At 40.4% G+C, this 23,294-nt stretch overlaps 1 protein-coding gene across 27 annotated transcripts in view; it reads right to left on the reverse strand.

The window, feature by feature from the left end:
• Trpm3 (transient receptor potential cation channel subfamily M member 3) overlaps positions 1–23,294 on the reverse strand; it is a 522,878-nt gene that overhangs the window by 224,540 nt on the left and 275,044 nt on the right. For 14 of the 27 annotated variants that reach the window (XM_085693717.2, XM_085693712.2, XM_085693704.2 and 11 more), the window contains exons 6-7: positions 19,585–19,756; positions 3,024–3,098 (exon numbers count right to left, since the gene is read on the reverse strand). In XM_085693717.2, the coding sequence (XP_085549843.2) occupies positions 3,024–3,098; positions 19,585–19,756 (247 nt within the window). The remainder of the gene's footprint in view (positions 1–3,023; positions 3,099–19,584; positions 19,757–23,294) is intronic. The other 13 variants (XM_085693719.2, XM_085693715.2, XM_085693722.2 and 10 more) reach the window with 1 other exon arrangement.

The following is a 23,294-nucleotide window of genomic DNA, read 5'->3' on the forward strand; positions in this document are numbered from 1 at the left end:
TCTTCCTTGAGCCTCTCTATCATGTCACTATCTCATTTGTCTCTTCCTTTCTGGACTACATTGTCTAAAGCCTCGTACTCCACTCCATGTCAGGCTGGAAACCAAAGCTGAAAACAAGACTAGGAAGAAGCATCGCCCTTTGTGGGACCCTGTCCTCCCTGATCCTTGAGACCAAAATACTGGATGCAAATAATGTTTACGCTAACCAGCTAAGCTTCCTGCTAGTTCCCTTGGTTCTGCTACAGCCTGGTACATTAGCCTGAGGGATCTATTTTACTTTAAAATGGTAATTTCTCAACCTGCCTCAAAGAAGCTCAGGCACCAAGGCCCATCTAACCTGTCTGACATTGCCTTGAGCCCTTGACCACCTGCCTGGGGAAAAACTCCCACAGAGGCCAGTTTCCCCAGCCCCCTCTGGGTGGGAGGAGTTTTCCTTTACTGGGGCCTTTATTCTCCTTCCTGCTTTTGTTGGGAGGAGGCCTTGCCCTTTTGATCTCGGTTGCCCACTGGTATAAATACCCGACTTGAGTTTAATAAAGTGGCCATTTACTCTTGGTAAATGAGCAAAGGTCTCTTTTTTGTGTTTGTCTGTTTTTAACCCTCAGGACAGTCGTACATTCTCGTGGGCCAGTTCGGGAAGGCGCGCGCCTGGGTCGGGTGTAGATATCCACTGGAAGGCGGGTTCTAACAGCCCTTTACAACTGTGATCTACTGGGCGGCGATTTGCACTCAGTTCTCAGGATGATTAAATGCTTAAGACATGGGCTCTGCTTTCTCCAGTTGCAGAGCTTACAGGGGATCGGCAGTTGAGCAGGAAATGGGCACACCATCACTAAGGAGTAAGAAGGGCTACTACAGAATTGAAGAGAGGAAATTGTGATGTGGAAGATGTGAGGGATGTGGGTGTAGGAGACTCACCAAGGAAGGGGAATACGTGTATGGAAGGTAAATTGTTAGGCTGAGAGAGAAAAAGAATATTGCCATCACTAATAGGAGAGGACTGGATTCCATCAGGTTTCAAAGAGAGACAAAACATACCCAATAGTGTGTATTATTTCAAGAAAACTGTAAGCATCTTGGATTGAGTGGATTAAATTGTCCATGTGGCATTATGGGAAAAAGAAGCTAGGAAGGAAACAGGAATAATATGGAGGGTCCTTCACTTAGCAATGAAATAAGAAAGCGACCAGGTCCCACCAGGCAGGTCCTGTTATCATGAAAATAATCTACTATAACTGGCCAGAAGATGTAAATTTGACTGATTTTGAAAACAAAAATATCAATTATTTCCAACTTAAAGTCTTCCTAATCTATAAAGATTTCTCACCATCCTTTTGTCCATGGAGAAGTGCCTAGGGGACCCCATTTGGATGCTGGATGAATTACCTGGTCAAAGTTGTTTAAAAGAATGGTACCATCCCAAAATAAGTAAGTAAAAAGTGAAAATGTTTCTTTTCTCAAAAAGAGAAGGATCCTAGCTTGATTAGGAAAGGGTCAGAAGGACAAGATAGGCAAACACCAAGAAATCATTTTCCTTAAAATTTCTTCTGTTCTCCAAAGTTGTTTTGACTTCATTGTTTTGATTTTTAAAGCGGCGTTTAATTAGCAAGGATGGCTAATGTTTTACACAACCAACTTGTGCCAAGTCATTTTGCCAAATAGAGAGAACTGAGGCTGAGACTGTTGTTGTTTCGCTGCCCCTCCCCCACACCACCAAATTCTTTTTTAGCTAGAAGGTCCTCTAATAGGCTGAGGAAATTTTGAATAACCTAGACCGTTGAGAGCATTTGGAAAATGGCATAGTCACCACAGTCGTCAGTAACTGCCCATGACTTTGCTACTTAGAACTGTACTCAGCCTTGGTCTTTGGTTGAGACAGAAGAAAGTCTGTATGAGTGGTCTGAACAGATCGGAACATCTAAGAAGGTGCTAGGATGTTCTTGATATGATGTGACTGCTTAGAGGAAGCTCAGCTTCCTTTGCCAGTTAGAGTTTGAACTTGGGGTTTATAATACGTGAGCGTCTAATCCACTCTTTCTCACTTCTTAACTTCCCTGGGTAAGGTTCCATGATGTGCAGAGTTGTTACCCCCATCTTGGGAAAGTCATGGGCTCAGTGATGGAAAATTTCATGTTATGGTTATCCTAATGCATTGGATGATGGTGCAATGATCAAAAAAGATGCCAGTGATGACAATTGAACGTCCCTTTGCCTTCCCAGCCTCCTTCATATATTCTCAGGCATAGGATGACAAAGGGAAGTCCACGAGTCACATGAAGAAGGACTGTTGTAGCCATGGTACACGGTCAGGAGCTCCTTTGCTTGCCTCCCTCTGCCTGCCCCCTCCTAGCCGTCCTCTCTACTTCCTGCTCATGCTGTTTCTCCAGTGTCTTAGCCGCTGACCGGAAGTCTCTCCCCACCTATGTCCTGATTGATGACTCATTCAAAGCAATGATTAACCAGTCCTGGACACAGTGAGTCCTCAACTAGGTGCCGAATGAAACAATGCTTTCAAAGGTAGACAAGTTTTAGGGAGTCTCTTCTTAAGTGAGCTAATGTTTCGCATGTCGAAGAATGGGGTAGTAAAGATGTGGGAATCACAGCAGTCTAGGTATACACCCAGGTGCCCAAGTAGCTAGGCATAAGATTAAAGGTATAACCTATCTGAGATATCATTTTATAACAATAAAAAGTCATGTGGCTTCTACCTTGGATGGATTTGTCAAGTCTTAAGAGAGACAGTACATAGGAAGATGCCTTATATAGTCTCTGGATCTTGAGTAAATGCTTCCTTTCTTTTACTCATATCTTAGAGTGCTGCTAAGCTGTTCTAGGAGGCATCTTCAGGGTGACATGGATAAAGGAATCACTAAACCCCGGTGGGGATGGATGTCTTAGAAGAGATGAGCAGAAGTCAGGAGGGTGATGCGGTTAGGCATTTTTAAGGAAACGATAGCTTCTAAGGTTAATTTTCTTGCTTGGGGTTTAAGAGGAAATTCAAGGTTCTTGTTAATTATACTTACCAATTGGGTCTAATTGGCAACTACCCCAAAATGAATAAAACAAGCGGGAGTCAAGAGAGAAAAACGGCAGGCATCCTGTCAAAAAACAAAAGCTTTGAAATTTCTACAACCCAATGGTCGGATACACATTTCATCAAAGCAGATGGACCACCCAGTTTGTGTGAGTCTCTGCATGTGCAATCCTGCACATGCAGAGCTGGGCCAAGTATCCTACGAGTTCTTAAAATCAAACACTAGCAGATTCATACCAACAGGCCTTCTGCTGGTGGAAACATATTTTTGTCCTGTTCCCGTCGAGATTAGTTATGGAAGGTGAAGGGATCGCTTTACACTCATATTGCATCTTAGTATTGGCGACACCCAGTGTTGCTGGCTGGTGTATCAGGTAAAATGATAATTATGACTCTTTTCGCTCTGTGCCTTCCAGGACAGGACAAGAAGCAGATTCATGCCTATATTGTTTCTTCCTTTTAGAAACATTTCTGCGTTTTTTGTTTGATTGTTTTTTTTAAAAAATGTTACATTGCCAAACATTAGCTACATATGAATTACATTAGCTGATCACATGCTAATCTTCTTGATTTGTTACTAAGCATGAGCAATGTTATTTACTAAGGATTCTCCTTCTGCTCTTTCTCTTTCATTGGCTAGTCAGAGGGTTGTCTGTGTCTCCAATGTCTTCTCTCACTTCAGTATGTCAGGTTTCCTACTGAGCTGGCTTTTGTCCCTCTCACCCAGGAAAGGCATTCAATGGCAAATCCTGTCTGGGGAGATCTCACTGGTTAAGTAAGCCTGTTTTTGGCTAGGTGGCTCAAACAGCACCTGCTGTCAAATCCGTGCTTAAGGGAGCCAGCCTGCCTTTGCCTTCCTGAAGCTCTTGCCCTAGAACAACATATAGCAGAATTCCAGACCTCAGATTCTTAGGTCTGAGCTAGACTTCTAGAGAAGCCTTAGGTTGTGGCAGTTGCTGGGAATAATGGAGAGGAACGGATGGTTGGTGAAAGGCACTGTGTTCCTTTTCATGGGTCGTCACTGAGCCATTCCTCAGGTCCACCAGCAGATAAAACCGTGTTGTTATAGCAGTGAACACATGGAAAAAAAACCATAAAGCAGTATCCCCTAAAGCCCAGGATGAGGGTTGCTTCCTTTAGATTCTCCTCTGTTCATAAAATAGCAATCCAAAAATAACAATGTCACGTTTCCCAGTGCATCCATAATTAGTGTGCTTCTGAGGACACAAATTCAGCTAACAATTGTGTGTAGCAATCAGACCACTTGTTAATACTATAAGCAAAGCTTCTAATAGATAGCAACTACACCCACCCCTTCCAGATATTTATTATAAGTATTATGGATGGAACTGAGCAATTCATAAATATATATTAAAATTAAATAAACCTCGCTTTTTACATCTTTCCTGAAGAGTGAACCACCGGTTGGTATTTTCAATCTTTTCTTTCTCTCTCTATATAAACTCCTCATGAAGAAAAATCTCAAAGGCTGCTATGCTAAAGGCCAGGGAGGTACTATAGTTAAAAACTGGAGTGTCAAGGCAAAGGGATGCAGTGATCATGTCCCCGGTTGTCTTGAACCCTCTCCCCCAAAGACACGGTAGAGAGATGATGAATGAGAAGATGGGGAACAAAAGACTAGAGATTTTGTGCCCAAACAGGATCGAGCCCACAAGTGCTCTGTTGGTGTGTGTTGTTGAACTGCACAGAGAGGTTTTTTTGTTGCCCCTGAAATCCTAGGACATTGTTCCCAAACAGAGACCATTCCTCAAACTAAGATAGCAACATGCTGCTGAGCAGGGAATGGCAGGCTGCATGTAGTTTAGGTTCAGGCAGAAACTAACTTTGTCAAGTCAGTTCACTGTGAATTCAAAAAAAAACCTTAAGGTTTCTCTAAGTGACTTTTCTATATAAAGAACAAAAGTAGTGAGGTAGATGAGATTTACAGAACATCTATATGTCTGTGCATACCACACACACACACACACACACACACGTGCGCACGCACGCGCACACACACACACACACACACTCATACTGTACTATTTATGTTCTGGTTCTATATTCTACTTTAGTTTTTCCCTAAGACTCTCTGTTAGTAAAAGAAGGAGTAAAACATGCATGCTTCTACTTATGGGTTTAACGATTTATATGTTCTAAAAAATAGCTTGAAGTCACATGTCCTCATTCATGTTTGCCCCAGAAAATTTCCCTGTGCCATTAGAGGAAACAATTTAAGAAAAATGAGACAAGGTTCAACTCTATGTACCGCACCAAATTTCTGCCTATTGAAAGCTTTTACCTGTATGGCATGTAAGGGTACTGGCCCCATTGTGCCTTTCAAATCTTGCCTGGCAGGCATCTGCATGAATATTCTATCCAGAAATGTTTTTGTCGGAACTGCCACTGTACTTTATATCACAAAGGGCACAGGGCACTTGCTGTTCTAGAGTGCAGCCTCTGCACACACAGCCAGCCCTTCAGAACAGGCTGGTACAGGCGTGGGCTCAGATCTAGACTTCCTGGGTCTGCCACTTAGTAGCAGCCTGACCTGGGGTCCATTCCGTGGCCTCTCTGCTTTAGTTTGCTTACTAAAGAACAGATGAAGAACTCTTGTAGAGATTAGATCAGCTATTCCTTGTAAATGATGTAGAGTAGGACTCGATCAACACAAGGTTTTGTTGACTTCTTTGGAAGACTAAGTTCTGCAAACACAAAGCTATGCCTTATGTACCTTGCCGCCTCCACAGTGCTTTCTGTAGTGCAGGCACTCGGGCAAATTTGTAGAGCAAAAGTCCCAAAGAAGCATTGTCATGGGAAAATGGAACGGTGCAATCGCTGTTTATTTTAAACCATAGGAGGTTCTGCCACATTTTAAAAAAGTGAAGACATTCAATATATATTTTGCGTGCATAGGAAATATCTTAAAATTATAGTGAGGTAAAGAGTATATTGGAGACTTTGCTACAGTGAGCGTATGGGCAATGTTCAACATGAAACAGCTGATGAATGGGCTGCAACTTAATGGGGAGAGAGGGAACTGGACTTTGGGGCACCCAGAAGTGTGATGAAAGAGAAATGACTGCCATATTCCCCTCTTGGTAGAGACACAGATGTAGGGTGCTTCCAGTCTCCCCACTGCAACAGGACATCTGTTTATACTTTAGTACTGGGAACATGTTTAGATTCTGCTGTAATCTGCCAAATCCAAATCAGAAACATGTTGTGTGATCTGATTTTAGTTATTATTAAATACAAGCATGAAATTTGTTACACTGGTATCATAATTTTTATATAAGTTTCATATGTGACTTGAGAATATTGTTCCTGTGTCTGTAGCCAGCCTCTCTTTCCTTCAGCTCCCTGACTGGACCCTTTGCTGATTCTTGGTTTCTAAGACAAAACCAAGACTGCATGGATCAGAGAAGAGGTATTTTGAATGCAGTGATGCAGGTTCCCATTTACTGGCCGGGAATGATGGGGATCACCCTAGAGCTAAAGGATACGACAGTTGAAAGAACAATTTAAAAATAACACACAACATTAAATCTACAGTGGACAGTGGTGTGTTGTAGTTAGGATTTTTGCCAAACAAGTAGGTTATGGCTATCCATCCTAAGGAGAAGATGGGGAACTATGTGATATGGTTTTACTATAGATGTGTCTAATAATTCTACTTTGTACTCCTTAATTATACATAATATCTATTTTAAAACATGGTATGTATATGTTCAGGGAAGGAAGGTGTCAAACTCTTGTGTTAAAGGGATAGGTGTACTACATCCAAAGACTTATTCATATACTCTTTTGCAAAAATTGTCTCTGTGTGCTGTAAAACTCAATACTGGCTAGTTTTATGCCAGTTTGACACAAACTGGAGTCACCTGAAAAAAAGGGAACCTCAATTGAGAAAATGCCTGCAGGAGATCCCACTGGAGGGCATATTCTTAATTAAGGATTGACGGGGAGGGCCCAGTCCATTGTAAGTGGTACCATCCCTGTGCTGGTGGTCCTGGGTTCTATAAGAAAGTAGGCTGAGTAAGCCATGGGGAGCAAGTCAGTAAGCAGCACTCTTCCATGGCCTCTGCACCAGTTCCTGTCTCCAGGTCCCTGCTTTGTTTGAGTTCCCATCCTGACTTCCTTCAAGTGTTATGGAAACAAAAGCCAAATAAATACTTTCCTCTCCAAGTTGCTTTGGTCATGGTTTTTCATCATAGTATTAAACTTAGACAAAACATCAAGACGTCTTAAGGGAAAAAAATGTAGGTATCACTTCCTGCCTTTTGTCTCTCATCTGGTTCACTGTAAGTACTATTTATCTATGATTCTAAGTATCCTAGAATACTTATGGCTTTTGTATAAGCATATGAGTATAAAATTTCAAAATGTGATTATAGTAAACAAATAATTACATTATAGGATAGACTTTAAAGATTAACTTTAGATATCTTAAAAGATACCTCTAGATAGCTTTCTATATGAGCCTGAACAGAACTACTATCTATAATAATTTGAGTATTTTACTACATGTCTCTATAATTTTTTGTATCAATGAGTAATGGTTAGGTTATTTCTGTTTTGTTACTGTGAGCAATATTATAGTAAATATATACAAAGTAAATTTCTAGTAGTGAAATTATAGACTCAAAGGTTTTGTGCACATAAAAGGATGGTAGAGCATTGCTAAATAGGGTATCGACATTTACACATGTAACAAAGATGTTATCAGTTCATATTTACGTAGTATTTATTGACATAAGTTTACCTTGAGCTTTGATTTTTGCCAATTTGATTGATATAACTTTTTCATTGTTGAATGATGTTAAATCTTTATCTCCTTCCATATGACCTTCTTATGCATATGTCTTGCTCAATTTCCAATAGGGTGTTAAACATTTTTCTTTTTGATTTATAAATACTTTGCATATTATGGAAATTGGCTCATTGTGATAGTTGTAAATATAGTCTTCATTTGGCTGTCTTTTGAAATTTTTTTCTAATGGAATTTCTAAGCATTTGTTTTGTGTAAAACCCTGCCTTGTGTTAATGCAAAAGTCATAATACTTATAATTTTTGGCATCAATCAAACATCTCTAATCTGAAAATTTGGTAGCCCTAATTTTCTGAAATCTCTAACACAGACTCTCAAGCACTTTAGATAAGGAAAACTCAAGCTATTTTATAAAATGATAGTGGGAAAAGATACCCAGCCAGAAGTGGAACCAAGAAATTGTTGTGAACAATGGAGTATAAGGGAGAAACGAGAACATTTATTTTCAAAGTTCTTGCTGTGACCTCCTTAAACATGCAAGGTCACACACACACTCTGAATTTGCCTGCTCACTAAGCTAGAACAGAAACTGTATCTACACATAGATCTAGCACTTACGCTGGACTGAAAATCCAAGTTAAAAAATCAAAGGAAAAATTAGGGTTAAATTGATAATGACATGTATATGATCTCTAAAACAAGGAACCCGATGAACTTACTTATGAAGATTAATTGTAGTCATATATTTTCTTATAACTCTCATTAGTAGACATACCAATTCTTATGTCTATTAGTCCTTTGATGGCTTCATCAGCACCCTATTCCTCCAGGCTTTATCCTATATAATGAGTAGTTCTCACTTCAGGATCATTCAAGTGTAAGAAAGCCAGACTGGAGACTGACATAAGCTGTTAGCACACCTCCTCACCTTCTCTTCCATCTCCACAAAGATTCCCTCCACTGAGTTGGAGGATGGCCTCTGCTCCTTCCCTTCTCCCAAAGAGCCAAGACATTTCTGTCCGATTTCTTGTTGCCAGGACTATGGCCATGTGTAGGACACATGAGAATTGCTTTCTGAGATTCATCTTTGAGTCATTCCCATCAGGACTATGGCGTGAGAGAAGCGCAGTATCTGGCCTCATATTTTTACTATTTTCTTACCTAATATGTAACAATACATTTGTGCATTGCACAGTGTAAGTGGTAAATTTGAAACTAAGAGGATCATCTGCTGGATTAGTTAGCTGACAAGGTCAATGAAATCAGTGTGGAGGTGTAGTCCAGTTGTCTCTGGATGGCTTAGTCTCAATATGATTCCCACCCCATGATACTGAAAAGTTCAAAGGTGAGGTGGGAAAGAACAAGCCTGACCCCTGTGCTATATAGGTGCTATTCAGGAAAATTTTCCCAGTGAGCATCCTGGTTAAGACAGGCTTGGTATTTTATGAATAGCAGACATGTTCTATCCATAGGTCAATCCCAGTTAACATTCAGTAGCTACTTGAAATATTCATTTTTGAAGGTACAGTAAAACTTCCATCTGTTTTCTGACAGCTTTCCTGCCCTTCCTAATGACAACATTTTAGCCTGCTGCCTATCTCCCAGATTAAGACTGTATACCTATAATTAGTAGCTGACACAAGATGAATATAAACTATGAACCAAAATAATGTGACTTTCTCATTGAACCTGTAAGGTATATGCGGATGTGTGTGTGTGTGTGGCGGGGGGTGTTGAGGGAGCTGGGGTGAAGGAAGGGTTTGCTTACAAGCCTGAGATGTTCCATTCCTTGATTCTGATTAATTCAGTCCAGAATGTGTGTGTGCTGATGGGAACCACACAAATGGTGATGAAGAGCAAACCAAAGAAGGACTGAGTCCTGATGCCATGATGTAAGTAAGAACAGTCATTCCTGATCTCATATATGTCTCTTAGCTTTAGGTCACTGTCACAGGAGCAGGGCCTAGGTCCTAACTAAGGCCAATAGCTGTGAGTTATAAGATGTATAAGAAGAAGGTGACCTGTGAGGTTTGTGCTGCAGGCCATCCTTATTTCAATGACAGTGCCAATTGCCGAAACACACACACACACACACACACACACACACACACACACACACACACTATACAACTTTATTTTGCCAGAAAAAAATAACAAAACATTTAAAATTCACACACATTCTGGCTCGTTTTCACTTGACACAAATTAGAGTCCCCTGGGAAGAGGAAGCCTCAGCTGAGGAATCACCTCAACCATATTGGCTTATGGACACATCTATGGACATTTTCTTCATTGCTAGTTGATTCAGAAGGGTACAACCCATGCCATCATTGGGCAGGCAGACCTGGGCTGTATAAGAAAAGTAGTGAAGTAAATCATTTGGTGCAAGCCGGGAAACAGCATTCTGCCGTGGTTTCTGCCTCGAATCCCTACCTTGTCTTTCCTCAGTGGTGAACTGTAAACTGTGAGATGAAACAAACCCTTTCCTCCCCAAGATGGTTTTAGCTTATCATAGTAACAGAAAGCAAAGAGTTCATAAGGCATTAGGTAGCATGATGCTATATCTGGGGCAAAGTGTGTTTGAGTAGATTTTTCTTTTCTTCTCCATGTCACATGTGTCATGTGTCTCTTTTGCCATGTCCCTTGTCCTTAGCACCCTTTAACTTTCCTTTGGTCTCCTCTTCATTTATATATTACACACACACACACACACTCTAGCGTGCATGCACACACACACAAACACACACACACACACACACATATAACAAACTAGCATAAATGTGGTATCTTTCTGAGCTTTCATCAATACAATACTTTTCAGAGCCATCTATTTTCTGCAAATCTAATTTCCTTTGCACGTGAATAAAATTTCACTGTGCATATGTACCTGTCAATGTCCATTCCTCTGTTGATGGACATCTAGGCTGCTTCTGATCTTGCTTCCAGGAATAGGTCAGCAATAAACTTGAGTGTACAAGTGCCTCTGTGATAGGGCATGGATTCCCTGGGTCAGATGTCTGGGACCAGAATAAACTAGGTGAATTCACTACTGAATTTCATCCAACTCTTAAGGAAGATTTAATACCAGGACTTCTCAGTTGTTGCACAGAAGAGATGGGAAGGAACACTACCAAATTCTTTCTATGAATCTACTATTTTGATATCAAAATCATATAAAGACAAAAAAAAGAAAGAAAATTACAGACCAATCTTCCTGTTGAAATAAATGCAGAAATTCCCAACAAAAATCAAGAGCACTTTTAAGGAAATCATATATCATATCAAGTGGGCTTTATCTTCGAGATAGAGAATTGGCTTACCATATGCAAATCAATAAATATAAAGGATCATATAATTAAACTTAAGGACAGAAACCAAACCATCATCTTGCTGGATGCAGAAATGTGTTTGACAAAGTCTAACAAGCCTTCATGGTAAAAGTTCTGGAGATATTAGAAAAATTTTAGTATAACTTAAAAAATAAAGGCTATATCCAACAAACATATAACCAACATTATACCAAATGGGGAAAAAGTGGGAAGAACATTTCTTCTAAAATTGGTAATGAAGCAAGGTTGTCTCCTCAGACCTCTCTTATGCAATATAGTACTCTGAGTCTCAGAGGAATTAGAGAAGAGAAAGACACTAAAGTGATAAAGCTAGGGAAGGAAGGAGTCAAACTGTGCCTGTTTGCAAACAACACAGTTTTGTATTTAAAAGATCCTGCATACCCTATTAGAAAACTCTTAGATCTAATAAACGGATTGCAAGATACAAAATCAATGCAAAACAGCCAGTAGCTCTTATATACAACAACAGTAAACTCAGAGTTCTGTCTTATTCATAACGGTAAAAGAAAGTTCCTAGGAATAAACCTAACCAAGACAGTGAATGATCTCCACAGTGAGGACGTCAAGAGACTGAAAAAAAAAAGAATCTAAAGAAGATACAGATGATGGTAAAACTTTCCACATTTCTGTAGTGGCTAGATTAACAAAATGAAAATAATGCTGTATTGAAAAAAGTAATCTACAGATTACATGTAGTTTTCATCAAAATTCCAATGTCATTCTTCAGAGAATTAAGAAAAAAAATCAGACATTTGTAGTTTTCACATTTCTTTTAAAAATATAGTTGGGCAGGTTACTAGCTGTCTTTCATCTCCAAGTGGTCACTACTGCTTAGCACTGCTGCCCCTCAGGGACAGTGATGTTGATAAGGGTATTGATGAATGCAACAGGTTCTTTGATTGATGTCAACCCTTTGGGGAGACTTGGCTCCATGGTTTAATAATAGAAAATATGAATATGTATATATATATATGATATACTATAGTCTAGGGATATGAAATATATATGCTACTTGCCAGATATACAATGTAAATTTTTTAGAAAAATTACTTCATGGTGCTCGCTTCATGAATTACTCATTCGCTCAAGATTTATGTTGCTTCCTTGCCTCTAACTTCTAGAATAATTCTAAGTAATTTATAGATAAAAATTAGCATTTTTGCCTATTCACATCTGATATCTATTCTGACAGAACCCTGATTTATTAGAATGTTCCCTGGGCAATGTCATCCAAAGAGTGAGTTCACCAGGGCCTCAGAGGTAAAGCAATCGCCTCTCTGGGTTTTGTCTCATCCTCATGTTCGCTGACAATTGTAAACTGTGGGATTTCTCTGGACACCAAAGGCAATGACAGGAGAGTTCCCAGCCTGGAGCAGGAGGATCACAGGCCTTGAAACATCTAAAACAGTAGGCTAGGAACTGGTGTTGCTGAATTGCAAATTCTTATTTGATTTACATCATGGGCTGGTTCTGCCTGTTAGGCAAGTCAGTGTGTCTCTTCAAATAAAGACTAGCTTTTATACAACCATGGTGGCACAGTAGTCAACTCCATTCCCTGACTTCCAACACACAGAGGGTTCGAATACAGAAATGCTATTGGGCATCTCTAGGAAGAATAGGCTTTATTCTCAGCACCAATGAAGTTTGATATTACAGAGAATTTCCTACAGTGATATTAAGATGTATTAGAGCTGGCATTTCATATTATGGATTTAAGGGCACCAAAGTCCTTAAAGACTGTTAAATATTTTTAACCTCACCACTATTCCTGAGCAATGTTTCTTCTATATGTATTCAAATAGCAAGCACATCCAAAGGGATGCCATTGCTGGGTACCAGGAGTTTATATGAAGCTGTCTTACATATTGTAGGATGTTAGTACTCTTGCCTCTCTCCCGTGTCATTAATGAAGTACCAGGGATTGGGGCAACTTCAGATTTGCTGTCTCATTTGTCTGTTAATGGAGGCTGTTCCACCATAGCTGGAAATTATGCAAAAGTAATCTTTCAGAGTGGTGGCCAAGTGTGATAGTAAAGGGATCAGGATATAAATGATACAGTCATGAGGGGTTACTTCTAATTATAGAAATCTCACTGTCATAAATTGCTTTAAATTGGTATGTACATCATAGGCACATACCAAACTTCAAATCCAATTTAATTGTAACCTACTGGACTTCCCTAATCTCTTTTTAACCAACTGGCTTTTACAAAGCTTTGATTTACCTTGTGAACCAGTTTGTTCACAAGCCCCATTTCAGTGGAAAGGGGAAATGCTCTCCACAAAAATCTGGGACGTATTACAGATGTCATTCTATACTACTGGGACACGCCACTCTTTTCACTGTTCCTTTTGTAATTTGTGTGAATAAGTACAAAGTCATATATGAAGAAGTGTATTGCAGCAAGAACTTTATATATAAAAAAATTCCCCCAGAGGGCTCTAAATTCCAATATCATTTGATTGTATTTTAGGAATTCTGCAATCATTTCTGTTCCTTGTTTACTTAAAAAAATAAATGTCAAACTCATTTTAATCTGCTCCTTTAGAGAAAAGTGCTCTGGGTGGCCTCATCAGGCAGGGCCACCATTAAATGTCAGATGTTATTCTGGGGTGAACAGCATCAAATTATCTTTCTAGCAAACTGGCAGTGTGGAAACCTCAGTGCACGCAGTGACACCTCCATTAACTAACCCTCAAAGCACATGTGTTTGCAGTGGGCTGCCATGAGAGGCTTTCTAAGATTGAATTCAGCCTGATGGAGAGTTCTCATTTAAGCAGAGAGGAAAAGCCAGGGAATTCTAGCTTCATAAAGATGTCCCAGACTGATGTGCGCAATATAATGATAAACCCAAGCCAAATGAAATTTCCATTTGGTGAAATCTAAAATATAAAGCGATGAGCCACCACCATCACCTTTAATCAATTGGATCCCAAAGACAACTTGAATTTGGTCTTTTTCTTACAATGTCCTTTAGGCAAATGATCAGAAGAAAATCTAAGATTCTAGACATTCTGGGTTGATTTGCATCAGCCCAAGTTCTTGCCCTGACACAGGCAAGATCCATTTCAGCCTTACTGACATTCACGATCTCTCGTACACAGGGAAGCAGCTTCAGCTATTTCTTTTGTACTGTAGACTCAGGCCCTAGTGACACTAGATTTTCAGCTCTTCAGGGAAAACTAGAGATTTTTGGTTATTACTTCAGAGACCAAGAAATTCTATCAATTACCACTTAATAATTAGTGATAATAGATACTTGATGATGCAAGCCAGGATAAAATTTTGGTGACTTTTCTATCTTTGGACCCTCTCTATAACTGAAGGGGGAGGTAGACTCTTAGTCAGCAGAGTCAGGCTAGAAGTAGTAAAGATATTCTAATAAACATCCTGGCTCTGATGGGCTGCTGAGCAGAAGCTCAGGGTCACGGGTGGACCCAAGGCAGTGAGGCTATATAAACTTGGTCCATGGTTCCTACTGAGAGGTCCAGAAGGGGACCAAAGGTCTGGACTGCCACCTGACACAGTTCTTTTATGCATTCAGCCCTTTAGTCACAACTATGTGAAGGATCATCCTGGGCTCACAGATTCAGAAACATTACTAGGAGAAAACTGGCAAACTGCCTAACGTTCTAGGACTATAATAATCTGCTCTCCCACATCTACCTGCCATTGCCCTTCATAGCCTTGCAATAGGCAAAGACTTCTTCTCCCCAAAGCAACATTCTTTCTTTCAAACTCTTAAAAGAAAGTTATAGCTTCTGTGAATCTTATAACTTTAGTTACTGAGAGTAATAACGTTAAATATTAGATTTTTGGTAAGCTGATGGTAGAATCTGGCACAAGAAGAGAGGATTGTCCAACTTTTAAGATACATTTTTAACAATGAAATAGTATATTTTAAACACTATGTATTTAAAAATTTTTATGTGTGTATACAATGTGTCTAGAGCACATTGACGACTGTGGTTGTGGCCAAATATCTCAACCAATGAACAAGGAACCAGTGTAGTTTTCCTAAGAGTATTAGTCTTTGTGGAGTACATGGCTGCCAGTCAACACAGGTACTCAGTAATCAAAGCAGAGTAACAAGGATTTCCGTATCTTCCAACATTAGTCATTTCTCTGTGTGAGGACTTTCAAATGCCTCCTTCCAGTCACTTACAGACATATGGCAAGACGTGTTAGCCAAGAATTGCCTTACTGGGCTACAGCAAACCAGAATGAGTTCTCCCCATCTCTGTTTTGGTGCCCTCTGATCTATTGTCATTCTTAACCTTTAGTTTTTCAAGAAAGAAGTGAATTTTGAAGGGTTTCTAGATCACTATTTACCACTCAGTTCTAGCCCATCACTGGCTAATATAAGACAGAAGTATTTTGGTACTGAGAGATTTCTGGGTGGGATTGTGTGCTATTTGGACTTCCTTTTCCATTTTCCAGAGACCCAACAGGTGGGACATGCCCTGAGAAAACAGGAGTGGGCTTGAGTTGGTAAATGCAGATAATATGTAGTATGTGATGTCTGTGCTATCAAAACATGCTCTAATTTTGCACATTTGGAATTTTATCCTGAGTTGTATCATGAAGACACTTGGATCCTGGAACAGTCCATCTATGTCTTACATTCTGCATCTGACCAGGCTTACTACCTTTTCAGCTGCTCACCCAAACAACACTGCGTCTGCCCTGCATTCCTGTGAGATCCTCCCAAATGCATCACTGGCTTTTAACCTTGTTCATCACTCCAGTCTAATCTCTACATGCCTCGGAGCAATGTTGTGAAGCACAGAGGGTGATCACCTTTAAGTTCTTAGATCCAAGCTCCTTGTAATTATATTCGAGTCTTTGCTAAGCTTTTCAAATCGTCATTGAAGGTCCTGGGATTCTGTCCCTGCATGCTACCCAGAATGATCCTTCCACAGCCGTCCCTCTCTTCATTCAAGGCCCTGCTTCAGTGTCCTCCTCCTACAGGCCATGCCTGACTTATACAAATAGCCCTCCAGACATAAGCATGCGTGTGCCCACAGATACCTTCCTCGGCTTTATTTTTCCTAATAGCACTCATTACCACAAGATAACACATATTCAATTATTTTCCTCTTACCCTCTTTGTCTTTGAGTTAAACTCAATGAACGTTTTCTGCTTTTCCAGATCTTAACCAAGCAGGTATATACTAAGAGTTTAGAAGATACTTATTCAGTAAGGGAATAATTGGCATTGTTCCTGGTAGGTTAAATTTGCAGTTTAAAAAATTGCGGCTGGTTGAGTAGTCTAAAGCAGGGAACTTCTCACGTCTAAAATAATTCTCTTCTTTAAACAGAGCCCTCGATAATCCCTGACAAGGCTTTTCTACTGACGGCAGAGAGGGCTGTGGATGGGAAGACGGATGTCAGAGTGCACATCAAATGTAAAGACAGCAGTGCTTCTGTTACTAATAATTGGCATGCTGATGAGAAAGGGTTTAAGGGTCTCCTGAACAGGATATACTCTATGTTTAATAGATGTGTACTCCATAAGTTGATGCCATTTGTGAAGGTAAACAGGCTCGTGGATAGGGTGCTGCTTTGAAAGCTCTCTCCTCTGTTGGATGAGGCTTGATGTTTCAGTAGGAGACTGTTGAATGTGTCCTGGTCGTCCTAGAACCACCATGGGTATAAGAAGGGGTGGGTAGGATGGCTACCTTTGAATGTTTAATTTTCAGGCAATTGAGTTCTTTGTAATTTCCATTTTGAAGCAGGAAATACAAACACAAGGGGGAGTTTTTAGAATTTGTAGAATAAAGCTTAATTATATAAAAGGATGAATCACTAATTTCTAATTATGATACAAAGCAAAAGGGATGCTCAGATAAGAAGGTAGAATTACTGTTTTGAACACTGAGCAGGGTTGCCACAAATGTTGATATTCTTAGGTTGATACATGTTATGATCAGGTCTGCTCCCCTTCCCAGGTCTGTTCTTGGGGCTATTGCTCATGGGCAATTGCTCATGCTGCTAAGTGAATGGAATGTTTTCAGGGGTCCTGATCACTTTTTACACCTGAGGAGCTTGCTGTTTTCTTACCCTTTTGGGTCTGAACACAGTAAGGAATGCTGTCTGTCTTATAACTTAGGGATTACTCACTCATCTAATGACTTCTCATTTCAGGTTTTCATAAACCAAGGGGGACCAGGGATAATGCCAGGTAAACTTCAATGAGTTTAATGGCAGAATGGTAGGCTCTATCTCATGCCATCTACTGCAGCCCACAGACATATCTCTTCTTAGCTTCCCGTGACTTCTGGGGTCTACTGGGCTTCTGTAATCCATTTCTTGCTACTGCTCATACTAGCATAGTGGGAGGCTATGGGTTTCTATGCTGCCCCAGAATCCAGCAACAAAATAAGCCCTTTAGCAATTGGCTCTGTGCTCCTCCTCTGTATCCACATTCCTTGTATGGGTTCCCATTTATGAATATGAACCCAAACTGCTGCCTTTTGCGACAGTAAAGCAATGGTCCAATGTCTCCACAAATATGATATGATGGGTCCCTGATGAGTTATCACTCCAGAGACTGCCTCTTGTTGGCTCTCCCCTAATGTCCCTAACTATCTGCCATGGTCACCCTCATCTTTTAGGTGTCTGGACTCTGCTGCTCACTGGCATGAGGTGACTGATTGGTCAGGATCCTCTATGCCTGCCCCTTGCTCAGTCCCTCCTTTCCTGGAAGGCAAGTTGTACATTCAGCACTTTGAAACCCTTTGGAGAAAGACATCCTTCCAGGTACATAAATTACATACCAAAAAGAATCTTTTTGAAATGAAGAAAATGCACTCTATTGTCGGGGCAGCTGTCAAGCATAAGGCTCCACTAACAGCCCTGGCCCGTCTAACTCTGGCTGGGTATCTAACTCATCTAACCACACATCCACCTCTGCTTTATACATTACAGCACGGCTGGCTCGGGAGCCACCAGGACCTGCACAGGGATGGGCTTTGCTGGTCTAGCAAGTGTTTCTCATTGTCCTGTACTCAACTTAACCTTGGGTCTTTTCTTGTGTCCTTATTGCTCCCCTGTCTTTCAGTTTCTGGCTCATTTCTCATTAAACTCGCATATCTAACCCAATAGCAGGAGAAAAATTACCACTGTTCCCTAAAATAGCTTAAAATAGTACTAATTATATAGCATCTCCCCATTCATTCTCTCGAATTCCCAGATGAAGCATTTTCACCAAAGCTTACCACCTGACTGATGTAGCCCCCCCCCTCCCCAAAGGCTCCCTTGGATTCCAGATGCAAAGATTCAAGAAAGGAGTTTCCTAACATAATTTTTACTTCAGATGAGCCAAATTTATTATTTGAGATTTCACTCTGGAAAGAATAAAAGTATAAAGCTTGGCTAAGTTAGTAGCAGGAGAGACAATGAAAGGGGGTGCCTAGGAAGAAAAGTCAAGGCCAGAAAAGCCTGACATCCCAGCTCTGTGAGGAAGGTGGCTATGGGAAGTATGAGCCTTTTGAGGCAAAGGCAGAGAAGAGAGATGGGATTTGGAACAGTTGAACCACATGGCACTGAGCTTTTGTACAGTAGCCGAAGAGAATCTAGTGTTTCTTGGAATTACGGGCTTTGGAGTTGTAATCAACCATATCTAAGCTTCTGTGATATAGACAATTACACAGTCTGAACTGCCCAGTCCCTGAAGCCTACACGCATGCCACTTTGTGAAAGCAGAAGATTTTTCTTCAGAGAGGAACTTTAGTAGGTGATCGGGGGAGCATCCTTTCTTTTCACGGCCAAATGTTTATATGACAACTTTAGTACAGAACTCACGAGTCCTTAGGAGAAACGGCCACAGCCATCAGATATGTAGCATGTGGCTTACACAAGTGCTCCCATACATCAAAGTGCACACGTAGCTGGAGACAGTGAATGTATACACACATAAATATAGAAACAGTGGTCAAGTTTGAGCAAGATGTCTGCCCAGGATACTTTAGTTTAGAAAAACACTCAACCCTCCTGAGATTCCTCTGTGCTGAGATCAAAGCCTGATTTGTTTTGCCTTTTTCAGTCACTAAAAAAAAAAAAAAAAAAAAAAAAAAAAAGGCTTAATAAATAGCAGCCATTTCTCTGGGGTGCCCTTTGTCTCTGGGTACTGTGAAAAGAATGTCAGAAGTTTGAGAGAAGGCTTATCTGCATTCCTGAACCCCAGATGGGGCTGACTTTTGGATGTGTAAAATACTGAGCTTGAGCCCGGTCATTGTGTGAATGCTCTCATGTTTCTACTTGTTTTCTCCTGGATAAGTTCCTTCACTCAATATACTGGCTCAGGAAGAACCCACGGCTGGTGCATTACTGTTTCCTTGAATTTCCATATCATCGCTGCACAGGATGCTTAATTACTTAGCGTATTCCCTAGGAGGCATGGGAGTGGAAAGAGAGGCTTGCTTACTTGTGTTTATCTTCTGGAGGGAAATGTGCTTTTCCAGTTGTCTGCGGAGTTTCACCTCTGCTCCATATTTTCCTGTGGTCCCGTTGTCAGCCAGGATGAAGTGGGAATGCATGCTGTTGAGGACGGTGAGCTTGCTCATGGGGTTGGACATGGTCTGGTATGGCCGGACTACCTGCAGGCAGCAAAATGAAGCCAATGTCAGAGAGGAGAAAAGATGTGAGGCAGAGGATGAGAGAGATTGAAAGGAAGCACAATGGTCCCCTGGTACAGTGAGGTGCAGCTGACACCCTCTCTCTGGAGCTAGAATAGAAGAAGGATTAATGGTAAAACCCCATTAGAAGGAAGACCGTTGCTAGAGAAGTGTTTCTTACCAGATCTACAGGCTGTGCCCTCGCTGTGTTAGAGTCATGCTCTGAGGACTGTTTCATTCAAAACTGATATCGTGTGACTGAGCCCAACATCCTTTCTAAATTTAACTAATGTGTTTCTTTCTTCCCTCCTTCTGTCATGTCCGTGGTTTAATAGGTAGAAGTCATTATTCTGGAGAATGGGGCCAGTTTCAGAAGTTGGGGAAGGGGCAGTATTTTGCTGTTGTTGTGTTTGTTTGCTTTGTTGTTGTTCAATCTCACTTAGCAACCAGAAACTCTGTTATTTAAAATCAACATTATCCTTAATGACACTCCTTAAGTACAAAAGAGCTTAACTATAAAATAATCCTCTCAAGAGATGAAATTGAATCAGGCCTAAGAAGTTCATCTCTATTCTGTTCTCTCTCTCTCTCTCTCTCTCTCTCTCTCTCTCTCTCTCTCCTACTTTTAATTTCAAAAGGAATTGTACTCGTAAAATAGAGTATTTTCAACACAGTCTTTGACATCTTTGCTATCAAAAGTCGTATCTATTTCAACCTATTGCATTTCATATAGGATCTGCATTCCGCGTTACAATCCTACCTGACACATGATATTTATTTTGTAGGTGTGAAAGTAAAGAAGTAGATATATGAGTTACCCCAAAATTTAGACAAATCATCATACTTCACATTCAATACCTGATTCAAAACTCTGAGCTTATGATTTTTTTCCCATGCTGCTTAGAGCAAATGAGACATACATTGTATTGGCAAATGATTGCTAAAATATGCAGGTTAGAGCTTCTGCTGGGAGAGGGAGAAAAGAGGGCGTTCAGTAGGCTCTCTGCTGCACACTCAGCACGGTCACATCTGCACAGAATTACTGAAACTGACAGAACAGGAATAGATGCTACCGGGCTCTGATTTTTGTGTCTTTGTGCAGTGCATCCATTAATTATACAGATGAGATGCACTTGCTTCTTTCGTCATGTAATAACTCAGCATGCAATGCTGGAGTAAGATTGAGTCGTGTGTTAAAGGCATTACAGGGTGATTTAGTGAGGGCAGTTTTCAATAGCAAAGAGCTCATGGAAGCCATTTTTTATACCTTGATCTTGATTCCAAACCTACAGTGCAATGTGCCCGGAAGATGAAATGCACTCAATAAACTGAATGAATAGGCAAACCTGAGACAGTCATGCTTTTGTTCAAACCTGGGAAGGCAGTAGATCTCCTCTTTCCAGAATTGTTAGGGAGCTGATCTGATTTAAATTTAAAATGTGTCTATTACTATGAAATGGTCTCCAGTCCTGTTATATGTATTCTAGTTTTTAACATAGCATTAATATAATGCCACAATACTCAGTTTCATTTTAATTGCTCCTTGTTGATTTTTAAAGCTGATAACCTTGATGTTGGCCTCGAAAAGCCTCATGGGCAGTAGTCAATTGCTGTCTTGTCCAGAACAGTGAGTGGGATTCTTCCAGAATGAAGAGGCCTTCATTGGGAAGCTTGTCCTGCACGCTACAGCACTGGGAGAGTGGGTGGCTTGTGGTTGAAATTTCCATTTGTTGCCACTCATATTTGATCATAAAACATTCATCCTACAGGGGAGTGCATGCTAATAAATATTAATGCTTTGCTGGAAGGCTTAGCAGAAAGATTTTCCCTGTTCTGAAAGGGCCTCTCCACTGCACATTGGGCAAAGGCAAATGCTTCAGTTACAGTGCTGGTTTTCAGAGGCAGGTCCTGAGAACTCAGTGCTGAGGGGCAGCTCCATAAGGGACAGAGGAAAATGGAGTTCTGGAGGTTAAACAATATGCAATAGCCATTTGTGTTATCTCCCTCTCCCTCCATTTTAAGTTCTGAATCTACTTAAAAACAACTAGTAAAAGCAAAAATTTCAAGTGGAATAAAAAAGGAATAAGGATTATTGTGAATTCAGCTGAGTACCACATCACAAAATAAAGGCAATTACACAGTCTTCCTGTGACAGTAACATCTCTTTCCTCCATTATGGAATCCTATGTCCACTGGTGCTTCAGTCGTTGGGTGCATGACAACCTTCTCTTATGAAATATAGCCCAGGAGTACTTAGGGAATTCTGTACATCTGCAGATTTTGATTTCTTCATTATCCAAATCACTTTTTCTTTTGTTCTCATGTGTAACAAGCTATAGGTTATCATATTTTAGCAGAGACCTTGTCTGCTGAACAATAGAGAATATAAATCTGAAAAATGAGTAAAATTCCCCTGTATTTCTCTCTTCTTTAGGGGAAGCTGTACAGGGTCCTGGAGCATCCCCAACAACATAAATCAAGGGAGGAATTGCAGTTCTGTTCATGGCTGTTGAAACTCGAGTCTCTTATTTTGCAAAGAGGAAATAATAACACTGCCGACCTCAGCGGGACTGCTTTAGATTACACGTGTGAAGTACCAGGCTCACTGCCCAGCTCCTACCGGGCTTTCTAGAAGTATTGACTTTTTGTTTTGCTCTCTTAGCTCTCCTTATAAGTTCCCTCTTACCAACTATATGCTTCTAGTTGTAAACCAGTGATCAAAACATAATATTGGATAAATCACTCACTTTTTATTTAGATCAGTGCAAGGAGAGGAAGAAAATCAGCCATCTGTTGGCAAAATATGCAAAATATGTTTTAATTTTCACATCCCTCAAGGCATCTAAGAAAGTGATGGTGTGCAACCATTTGTTGATTAGCTGAAAGTTTTGAAATAATTTCCAAGTACTTTAGAGACATGTATTTTGGTTTAACTTGCCTACAAAATCCATTTAATATTCTTCATTACAAACATGTCTGCAGTCTCTTCCTATTAGAGTTACAGTCTGCATATATACAAATATTTCCTGATCATTCTTGAGTGTTTTCCAAATAGAACAAATATTGCTTTTTTCATCGTAGGAATACAAGTGTACTTCTCCTTCTTCCAGGTTTTAGAGGCAGCACAGTCAATTTCATCACCAAGAACTCATACAGAGAAGATGGCTGTCTTTGGAAGTGTGTGTTGCTATGATTGTGATGTTTTCATCATATACTGGATGACTGTGGATGCTTCTCAGTGGGGACTTTGTGAGAGGTTAAATCATAAAGATCCATAGGCTCCATGGGGTAAGATGTTCACTTTCGCTCCTAAGAAGTTAGGAGAGCTGAAGCTATGTACTCCTCCTTGGAAGAATTGAGAAGGCAGGCACCCAAATAGCTTTCTGCATTTCCTTCTTGAGATCATACCTAACACTGAGGAATGTTGAGTAGTGTTAGAAAGACTTTTTAATCAGTCTTCATGATTGGCAAGTAAGTCTACTTAGAAGAGGACTCTAGACACTTCCTACTCTCTGGCCAT

Source organism: Myodes glareolus, chromosome 7, assembly GCF_982192425.1.
Source record: "Myodes glareolus chromosome 7, mMyoGla1.1, whole genome shotgun sequence".
NCBI lineage: Eukaryota > Metazoa > Chordata > Mammalia > Rodentia > Cricetidae > Myodes > Myodes glareolus.